Source organism: Esox lucius, chromosome 13, assembly GCF_011004845.1.
Source record: "Esox lucius isolate fEsoLuc1 chromosome 13, fEsoLuc1.pri, whole genome shotgun sequence".
In the NCBI taxonomy this organism is placed as follows: Eukaryota; Metazoa; Chordata; class Actinopteri; order Esociformes; family Esocidae; genus Esox; species Esox lucius.
Genome location: NC_047581.1, coordinates 33893601 through 33904663, shown reverse-complemented (window position 1 = coordinate 33904663; position 11063 = coordinate 33893601). Strand labels below are relative to the sequence as shown.

At 47.9% G+C, this 11063-nt stretch overlaps 1 protein-coding gene across 1 annotated transcript; it reads right to left on the bottom strand.

The window, feature by feature from the left end:
• Positions 1-1669: 1669 nt before the first annotated feature.
• nol6 (nucleolar protein 6 (RNA-associated)) lies at positions 1670-10695 on the bottom strand. Its single transcript, XM_010905449.5, has 26 exons — positions 10510-10695; positions 9893-10102; positions 9610-9726; positions 9293-9472; positions 8989-9157; positions 8427-8561; positions 8062-8225; positions 7821-7941; positions 7630-7688; positions 7443-7544; positions 7236-7351; positions 6967-7144; positions 6708-6830; positions 6378-6526; positions 6148-6220; positions 5861-6001; positions 5413-5530; positions 4796-4950; positions 4495-4658; positions 4200-4352; positions 4014-4111; positions 3492-3616; positions 2740-2829; positions 2372-2572; positions 2124-2225; positions 1670-2024 (listed from the first exon to the last, which is right to left on the bottom strand). The coding sequence occupies exons 1-26, from the start codon at positions 10561-10563 to the stop codon at positions 1875-1877; spliced, it is 3447 nt and encodes a 1148-aa protein (XP_010903751.2). The 5' UTR covers positions 10564-10695; the 3' UTR covers positions 1670-1874.
• Between the last annotated feature and the right edge of the window lie 368 nt (positions 10696-11063).

The following is an 11063-nucleotide window of genomic DNA, read 5'->3' as shown; positions in this document are numbered from 1 at the left end:
CAAAATCCATTGAGCTTGTTGATTTAGACCTAGACTAGGATTAATCTGTCTGCGAAACTGGCCCATAATGTACCAAACCTGAACAAAAAGAATATTCAAGCTCTGGGAGCTTTGGTTAATACTTTGGCATTTTATATGTCTTCTAACCAAATCTCACCTGTAATCAAATCTCACCTGTAATCAGAGTATATATCGTCATGCTCATGTTTCTACTGTAAGTTAATGGACAGCATGCATTGTATCTGAAACCCATGCGAGTGAGACAACACTAGTGGGAAAGTAATACTAGGAAAGGCTGTCATTCCGCCAAGACTTCAGATGTTACAGACTAAATAAATTCCATGTGCAGCACCTACCTAACAGTCTACACGCTATACCTTGTCTGGAAGCATAACTTCAAGGTCAATTTCAAAGTGACTCTAGATTAATGCTGCTCAACAAGCATCCAAGGGAACATTTTGTCAGAAACTGCATGACTGCGCTCCTCACATCAACTTGAATTAAATACAAAATAGCAAGCAAGACACAGATAACAGAGGTTATTTTAAGTACTTGGCTGGAGATCCATCATATTTGACCTTTTGAAAATATGCATCTCTCGCTGAAGAACCAGAAGCTTCTGTACATGTGCGGATCACATTCTGTGCATGTATTTAACTCCCTATATTATTTTCTTGGTTTAGTCTCTTCAAGCCTTAACCTTTCTCAGTTGCCTGCTGTTGAGGCTCCCTTAAGTTTTTATTTACTTGCGATTATCATTGTCACATAGTCGCACTGTCCACTTCTCTGCCCTGCAAATTATCTGAAATTATGCGAAAACGAAACTAACACTACAGGATGTGGTGCATGCTTTGTAACTTGCATGGGTCTGACACTGCCGAAACAGACGGCCTGTTCGCTATGTGCTCATGTTCACCACAGCCCAGGCTACTGTAGACCAGGTAGAGACAGGTTCGTTGTACAACTTATCGTTCCATCATCGCCACAGGGTTTGTTAATTTCAGGGAAAGGGCAATTATAGTAGTGTTTGCTATTTGTAATAAAGGTTTGGGGAGAGCACATAAATACGCACACTTGATCCTGACATGCGCTGCAGCCTCTTGTTTTGTCGTTAAATTGATACTTCCGAGTCCGAGTGCAGTCCCAAGTAGTGAAAATGCAACACAATAACTGCGAAAGGTATCATCTTTAAACTGTGGCTTTGATTTGTGCCGTTTTCACATCTTCCTAATAGTTTTTTGGCCGTGTTGCCAGTCTGAAGGAAACCCACCGGAGACCTAGCTCCTTTATTTGAATAGTCCGTCATTGAAACCAGACCCTACTCACTGCCATTTCCTCTCATGCATTCTCCTCGCTCCGTCGTCCGAAATATCATTGGAGGAGAAAGACACGGGGCTGTAATCTTTGGTTTCTTAATCCAATGAGGTTTGAGAAGGTGAGAACTAGAAATTGAGAAACAGCTAGTTGCATTAGGTCTGCATCTCAATACTACCACTTTCAGAGTCATCTGTTGGTCAGGTTGACTCATTACAACCAGATTGCTTTTACACTATGGGGACAGGATAATACCACAACCCTTTCACACTGGTAAAACCGAAACAGAATGATGATACTGCAACATGCACACAGCGTGTGCAACTCCTAGACAGAATAGTAATAGACAAACAGGTGATCGAAAATAACTTTTTATAAGACAACATAAAAGCACACAGCTCACAGTTCCTTACAACACACATCCAGTCGATCTGTACCACTTGTGTTTATCACAACTGTATATGGCCTATTACAACATTACTTTTGCATTACAAAACTGTCAATGAGTTGTGATTGGGTAGTAAAATATAACTGTGTGTGTGTGTGTGTGTGTGTTCAGTCTACACGACCCATCTCTCCGTTCTAAGATCCACTGATTTGACCAGACCCTGGCCCATTATCCTAAAGTCTTCCAAGATTGCTTCAACATTGGGGACGGTGTGAGCCTCCTCTCCGGTCACCTCCACACGCCGAGCCACCATCTGGGAGGTCTGGGACAGAAGGACACATTTGACCAGACGGAAAACACAGAAATGAAACGAGCCATTTAGAGAACAAGAATCACGTGCTGCGTCGTCCGCTGTCAGTACCTTGAACGGCACAGGGTGGAACGCTTTGGGTTTCCAGAGCACAGCGATCACCGTTCCTCCGTAGGGGTCACAGAAAAACACAGCCAGGTCCCCAAATGCATCCTGGGATTGATGGGGGTGGAGTAATGAAAGACCGGTGAAGCAGCTGAATGTCAGGATGATCCCAGATGCTCATTTTGCTTATATAAATAACTAGCGAGCATGAGCCCGTTGAGATAAGGCCAGCTTCTTCACCACGTGCTACTCACTCTCAGCTCGGCCAGGTAGCAAGCGACTGGGCTGAAGTCAACGACGGGCATCGCCTGTCCTGTTTTGGGGACGCCGACATTAAGGACGCCCCGACTGAAGGTAACATGAGGTTTGTCCACCGCGTGGTTCAGTAAGGGCACCTGCCTGGGCTGAAGGTGGATGAGGACATCATAGGCGTCCAATGGAGGCCTCATCACCACCTGCTCGGGCACGCGCGCACGCAAAATGGAGGGAGAAGTGAAATCATTTTTTTGGAAACGTTTCTATATTTCACGATCACATCCATAGTATGTCCAAGACAAACCACAGGGAATTAAGCATGGAATGGTTTTAAGAACGTGTGTGTGTGTGTGTGTAAATGATTAACCCGGATGTCTTGTATCTGGCTGGCGTCCATCAGCTGATGTTCCAGGACCTTGAGGCTCTCTGCAGCCACCAAGACAACCCTCTGAAGCATCTGAGTAGACAGGGAGACACGACACTACTAAACACACGCTACACTACTGACCACACACACGCCACACTACTGACCAAACACACACACACACACGCCACACCACTGACCAACCACGCGCGCGCGCACACACACACACACACACACACACACACACACACACACACACACACACACACACACACACACACACACACACACACGCCACACTGCTGACCAACCACACACACACGCCACTACTAAACACACGCCACACTACTGACCAACCACACACACACACGCCACTACTAAACACACGCTACACAACTGAGCGATGTCACTCCCATTAGCAGGGGGACCAGGCTGCTGCGTCTCAGCATGCTTGTCCTTGTGTAAGACCCTTAATAATAGCTTTCCCTTATGTAATCATCTGGGTGGTGGATGAAGCCTCACCTTAACCTTCAACTTTAACTGGCTGATGGTCCTCGCACGCTAATGACAGAAACCACTCAATTCATCATGACACGGGGTAAAGATTAGTAGGCTCCCAACACTATTTTCTAGGGTGTGCCTACGCACTGGAAAAAAATACTAACTAAAAAGAACATTTGACTCCTGGTTTACCAATTTGCGTGGGTGTTCCGCAACAATCGTTCGTACACACATGTGCCGACACGTGTTCTAACCTGTACGGATGGAGACAGCTTGGTCCAGAAAGAAACCTTCTTGTCTTTGGGTGTGGCGATAAACATGACAGGCAGAGACTCTCTGGAGGCGATGAAGTCATTCTTGATCTCAGTGTAATCTGCAGCTATGTGGAGGAGGGAGGGAAAGAAAGGAGGTGTTGAGAGTAAAAGTATAGACGAAGCACATCGGGGAGAAAGCCTATAGGAACAGCCTTCATTTATAATTTTATTAGATGCTTTCCTGTTTTTTCTGGTTGCTCAAACTACACTGTTCAGTTTCTTTTGAAGTGAGAAAATAAGCGGAGAATATTGTAGGGAATCATTTTGCCATGTAAACAGCTATGACATATCTTTATAATATCAAACCATGTTTTGGGGAGAGTTGGATGGAATGCAAATTGTTGTTACTGCAATTCACCTAACTTCATTTTAAGTTCTTTGCTCAAGCGCACATTGATAGAATTGGTTGACCTGCTCAAGACCAGAGCCAGCGACCAATTAGTGGCCTGTTTGTGTGGTTACCCGTCAGCTGGCCATTCAGGTTAACCACCAGAGGGTTGTTCCTCCAGTCAAAGCAGGAGACCAGGTGGAGAAAACGAAGGAATCCCACCTGAGGAGACCTGAGAGGACGACAGACCGAAAATGAATTACAAAGAGAGAGTGAGCATGAAGGAGAATGAGAGCAAGTAAGAGAGCGAGAAGAGTTACCCTGGAGGAGTAAAGGGGGCCGGCTGCAGAAAGAGAGACGCCACTAGCAGGTCAGCAGTGTCCTCTGAGATGACATCACTGAAGAGCTGTGCTCCTAACCAGCGTTTGGCCAGACGGCACACCGCCCCGAAGCACGGATGGAGCTGCTGGAGTCTGGAACACAAACATAAAGAGGTGTGAGACTGTTTGAAAGAAGAGATAGTGTAAAGCCAGTGTTAAGAGATAAAGCCCCTGCAGTGTAAAGCCAGTGTTAAGAGATAAAGCCCCTGCAGTGTAAAGCCAGTGTTAGCCTCACCCATGCAGCGTGCTGGTGAGAAAGGGCTGGTGTATGGTGGCCATCTCCAGGGCCTGAGCCTCCTCGTTGTCCCTGACAATCAGCAGCCCCTCTGGACTTAAACTCTCCCTCAGGACCTGCGGCTCGCGGTGGTACGCCACCTGGATCCTAAACGCAAAGCCATCCTGCAGACACACAGAGACACCCGGTCGAGACAAGAACCTTCCCTGTAGCAGTCATTAATGAACCATAAAGACGCCCGCTGCCCTTCTTCTCAAGCACAGAGGCCATCAGACAGGGACAGGGAGAGAGAGACGCCCACCTTCCACACGTCCAGGTGTGTGGCGCTGGGCTGGCAGGTGTAGTGGTGTTGTTGTGTCAGCAGTTCTCCCAGGCTGATGTGGAAGGCTGCTTTAATATGGCGGATGGCCACTCTGTCATGAGGCCACTTCCCACTGCCTTCCATGTGACATATCACTACAGGAGAGAGGCCTTCATTAAGCATACACCCTTAAACACCACGGGACAACTCTACAATTTAATACCTGGAATATATAGAAATATACAGAGAGAAACAAATTATTTACTATAATCCTGTTATTTTCATTAACTTCTAGGCAACATCCAGGTGGATACATTTCAGCAGCACCAGGGGGAGCCAAAAACAACAAATGGATTCACCAAAAAAAAAAAAAACATACAGTTTGAGTTCAGTGCAGAACACGTACATAGGCACGCACACTCAACTATCTTCATTGGACACCAAAGCGGATTGCCCTTAAAGAAATAAAATCATGCTTTTACTAATCCTAAACTTTATCCTAAACCACAAAAGAGCAGTTAAAATGGGGAGAGTAAAAAAAAACGTTTTCCTGATTTCACCACTGTTTTGAGGAACGTCGTGACCGTGTTCTACAGTAGAATCAGAAACACAGTAACCTTTGATTGGTGTGATGTAGACGGGGCAGGGCTTGTCCTCCAGGGGGACCAGGCACTTAGACGTCTTATCGCGGTGGAAGAACGTGTAGTCCAGCTTCACTGGCACTGGAGGGAACACCTGGATGGATGAGGGAGAACACACACAGAACACCTCTTCTTACATGCAGATGAAGCCAATACCAGGTCTGTGCTGTTCTTCCATTACTAATGGATCAGGGAGGAAATGGTTGGTGTGCTTAAATTAGTCCCATTTCCTGTGGATATCCAGTACATCCAGTATATCCTCCAGTATATTTACTATACTAAAACGGTCACTGAAACACTCAGTTGGGTCACAGCCAGAGATCAGTCAATTTCGACAGAAACCCAGGAGCCACAAGGCTTCAGTCCCTTGCCCAAGGGCAGAATGACAGACCCTTTCATCCACTCTGTGGGGGGGGGGGGGTACCTGGGTGTAGCGCAGGGCAGAGTGGGCCCCCTGCACAGAGGTGATGGACAGAGGAAGCCCCTCCAGACGCCACAGCTTCCTGCTCAGGTCATCATACGACTGTACCACCTTCAGACTCTCCTCCTCACCCGTGCTGCACACCTGAACGAGCACACACACACACGCGCACGCCTTTAAATACCAAGCATTACATTTCAGATGTCATAGTTTGGCTTTAGGAGAAGGTCAAACCATCCAGCAGCCCCCTCTGCTGGTAAGAATGACTACTACAGTGAACTCAGACTTACTTCTCCCACTTTGATGACGCTGTCCAGCATCCCGCCGACGTATCTCACACAGGACTCCGGTATATCGGCATGGCTGAGGAGAGAGGAGCCGTTATCAGACCCGGTTCTGACGGCACTACCCAAACCATATGGCCCCTCACCACTGACACGACATCACCTGACCAACAACAGTCACATGGACACCCGTGACAGATTACAGACCCAGGACCTGTTCTTAGTGAGGTACGTACAGCTGCAGCAGGTGCTTGATGACCTGGTGAGGGACCAGTCTCTTCTGACAGCTGGTCTCTCCCTCCCACACCACAGCCTCAGTGATGGCCCCGTCCTGGAACCGACGCAGCTCAGAGAGAGATCCCCACAGCTGTCGGAACTCAGCAGCCTGCACGTGCACGCGCACACAGACGCACGAGAGACATTGGAAATGATGGGCTGTGATTAATTTAAAAAGTTTGAATTGCAAAATGGCGTCAAACCTTTCCCCAGAGTTTCTCCAGAACGTGGCTAATGGGAACTCAGTTTGACTAAAGGTTTTGTGCTGAAAGACCCAGACAGACACACACCTTGGCGCTATCCGCTGGTGGTCCTCTTTCCAACACCGACACAGCCTGTTCCGGGTTCAGTAGAAGGCCAAAGGACAGGTGTGGCTGGACCTTGTGCTTCGGAGCTTCACTTTCCACTGACCACTGACACAGCAAACAGACGGGTTAGACACGATGACCAGAATCCCAAACGTACTGGACTGGATATTAGGAAAATATATAAGGAAACAGACACCCAACCCCAGTTAAAAGAACACTAAATAAAAAGGAGACCCCTCACCTCAGGGTCAGGGAGGAGGGAGTGGGTGAGGAGGCGGACCCTTTCTCCCAGTCCTCGTTGCAGGAGGGACAAGATAAAGGGGAGAACGGTGAGGATGTAATTTCCGCTGTGGTCCATGAGTTCGTTGAGAAGATTGAGCTTCTTACAGGAGGCCTGCAGCTGGGCCAGTCCACAGAGCCTGAGGAATCATGGGAAACAGGGCCAGCGCGTTAAACACGGAGCGACAGACCACAGCACACGCGTGTAGACGGGTCAGATCGAGGCCTTACTGGAAGACGTGGTCGGCGGTCCGGATCATGGGTTTAGGCGTCATGAGTAAGGCATGGAATCCGTCCACAGTCGGGTCGTCCCAGAACTGCAGCGACTGCGCCGCCTCGTGCTGCACCTGAGGGTCAAAGGGCACGGTCAGCCAATCAGAGGCCACGTCGCCGCCCAACGAACCAATCTCAAGTGGTCTCTGGAACAGGGGCACTCACCCATTTGTATGTGCAGGCGGTCATGTCGGCACACATGTTGAGGTGTCCAGACGGGTCGACGAAGACCACCTGGAAAACACTGTGGAACTCAGCCAGAGAGGGCTGGAGAAGGAGAGGACAACGTGATTAGGATGGAGGAGACAACAGCTCCAAACCCCCACAATAAGGTCATACAGACGGGCCTCACCGCTGTCGAATCTGGGTCTCTGGCCAGAGAAATGCCATTCTCCGTCAGGTTGTTGGACGCTGTAATGTGAACAGAGGAAGGACATGAACCAAGCTGAAGACACCCCGGTGACAGCTACGCAAACACCCATCACTTGGCCATAATTGCAAGGAGGCGGTCTGCCGAGAGGGGTGTGACAACACGCGACATACCCAGGAAATGCAGGCTGTTTCGGAGCAGCTGATAGGCTGTCATGGTGCTGCTGACTCTGTGGGAGGTAAGAAGGTAGGCCAGCAACATGGAGCCCAGGAAACCACTGAAACACCCAGCGCCCTGGGGGAGGAGAGAGGGAGGGCCGTGAGGGAGGGCCGTGAGGGAGGGCCGTGAGGGCGGGGCTCAGTCCGGTGAAACAGGGTTGAATGGGATGGGAGTGGGTGGAGCTTGGGCCCCTACCTGGTCCAGCTGCCTCTGTCGGAGCCACACTTTCAGCAGGGCCACACCATCTGTGAATGCAGAGCACTGGGAGTGCACGGCGGCCAGGAACTGCAGGTGGGCCGCGGGAAGCATGTCCCCCAAAACGGAGCTGTTGTAGTGGGGAGTGGGAGGCTCTACCGCCCCTGCAAACACACCAAGGCCCAAACGGACCGGGTGAGAAGGGAGACTTGCGAAAGAAACAGAAGGATCTCTCCAGTGCCCAGCAGGTCAGTTTATTGTGTCCTCAGAAAGGAACCAATATCCCATCTAGCGCTCTGTTTTCATACAAATGACAGTTTCACAGTTACAGTTTTCGCTGGCCGGCTCCACATCGAGTTCCTTACCGGTCTGACTGCTCCGCAGGCCGGTGTACCACTCCGTACGGACGTTGTTCCTTTGGGGGTGGAAGCGGCTGGGCTTGAAGAAGCCCGGGGGGGGACAGGCATGTAGCCGTAAGGTGAAGCCAGAGTTCTCCTTCCCTGGAGACAGGGGGAGTAGCATTGAATCATCACTGACACACACAGCCCCTGAACAGAGTAGGTACCTTTCCACAGACAAGACGCCCAGGTTGGGGACTAGATTACTACCCAGAAACTCACAGACAAATCCGTTATCACGTCCTCAAATAGACGTAACTGACATGTAGTTAGCCATATTCCTTTTTGATTTCTAATGTCTCTCAATAGAAAAGTAACATACAATGTACCCCAATTTTAAGTCCAGAAGCAATGTTACTAATTTTAGTTTTAGACCAGAAATTAGCACACAAGTATTCAACCCAACCATGCATGCCCAATCTGACCAACCTAAGCTTTGAGTTAAGGAAGACTTAACTTAACCAACTATTGCTAAGCTACGGTCACAAACAGATGCTACAGTGGAGGACTTCAGCGTGTTGCTAGGCACCTGGAGGGGAGAGCAACAGGAGGGGGCGAAGGCGGTTGCCATGGAGACATGAGTACTGCATGGTCCCGATGGCAGAAGAGGAGGACAAATGGTGTGCCAGGCCTGCTAGGTACAGAGCCCTCTTCCGTGGGTATCTCTGGTTCAGGGCATCCTTGGGGTGCAGGACATCCTGGAAGAAAAACAAGAAAGGCATGTTATTACTGTAACACAATTTACAGTTATTACCTTATAATTACTTGTTTACTACAGGTGAAATAATTTAGATAGTGACTTTAGAGAGCCAAAATAGTGGGGCATTACATACAGCAGGAATGGTGACCGCCACGTCAACAGAGATGCCTGGTTTGGTGCAGGTGCCCAGTGGGTAGCTGCCAATGATGTTAACAGAGATGGGGGGTGCCATGTGAAACTTGCCCTTTGCAGCCTTTGGCACTAATAGAAAGGGGACCTTCACCCCTCCTGACAACCATGACAGATCACTCAACTGAAAGAAGGGAATGAGGGATTAAGAGAAATGGATAAATGAATGGCATCAAACTCCAAATAAAATGTGTTTTGTTCAGACCACATACAAGTTGCCATTAATATTAATGCCATGGGCCCACATTCCAAATAGCATACCTCTACAACAGGTGTCTGTGGTACAGTCTTGAGTAGCTCAGTGACATTCTGCACAAAAGAGTCTATCTGCTGTTTCCTGCGCACACTCAGGGCGACCTCCTTCAGGAGCTCCTCCATCTGGTAACATTGGCAAGGAGACAAGAAAAGACAACATGTATACACAGACATAGGTAATACAGGAATGCATACATCATGAATTTGGACAGACAACTGAACATTCCTGAAAAGCGAATGATATCCAATTAAGCCACCAACCGCAACATAAGTGTAACCCTGATCTCACCTGCATCTTGAGCAGGCTGCAGTGGAATAGGCTCTCAGCCTCCTTCAGTTGGTTAAGTTCTTCGGCGGTGGGCGGTTTGTATAGCTCACCGCGCGACAACTTCACTGGACGGAGGATCCCCTCCATTTCCTTCACCACCTCCGGCTTAGCTCTTTTCGCAATGGTCGGGCCGTCATCTTCCTCACCGTGGGAAGACTCTGATTGTTCCATCTTTAATAAGTGAGAAACATAAGACGTAGCAAGCGAACAAAGACAATGATTATGTTTTGGTGCGAGATGTGGCTTTTAACAAGCCAACTAGCAATCAAATGAACTAACAAGATGATGGACTTGAATGGTAAGGGCTAACTATTCAGTTAGTTGCATTTACAGACACTCGCCATTATCTAGTAAACGTCAATAGCCTACACTTCACATAATAAAAGTAGCCAGCCAACTAAATTACTGAATGTCTGTATGTCATACTGGGTACCTAATTACAGTTTAGGCTGCCTAGCTAATGTTACCACTAGCCACACATTACATTAGCTACTGTGCTAGCTGATTGCAAGCTAGCAGCTACTACTTGTTTGCATTGTCTATAACTAAATAATAAACAGTACGTATGGGTAAATTACCTGCTCCTCAATGTCTCCTTTCATATTTTCGTTTGCAGTTGGTTGATAAATCATTAACCAATGGTTTTAATTCCATAAAAATCAAAAGTGTTAGTGGCTAGCAGTTCTCACGTGTGGAAAGGTTCAGTCAGAAAATTATTCCCCCCCCCCCCCTCTGGTTCAGTCAAACCCTAGCGCATTACGACACGCAAGTGTTATGATTGGCTCATTTCTGCTTAACGCCGCCCATCTCACTCAAGATGCGTTGCATGAACACGTTGACATAGTGATGGGAAAACGAGGCTTCATTAGCATTATTTTAGCAACAGGATGTTATGCTGGCAGCACTCAGACTTTCTTTATCACGAAAAAACTAATCATTGAACAACATAGTTAACATAGCATTTAAAAAAGAACAGATGAGCATTATTGGAAATGACATTAAACAAAATGTACCGACTAGATTTTTAACCATATTGCCTTATATAATTCAATGATGGCTTTTATTTTGAAAAAGAACATCTGAGTTAGCGCTGCTAGCATAATATCCTGCTGCTAGAAGAACGGTAATGAAG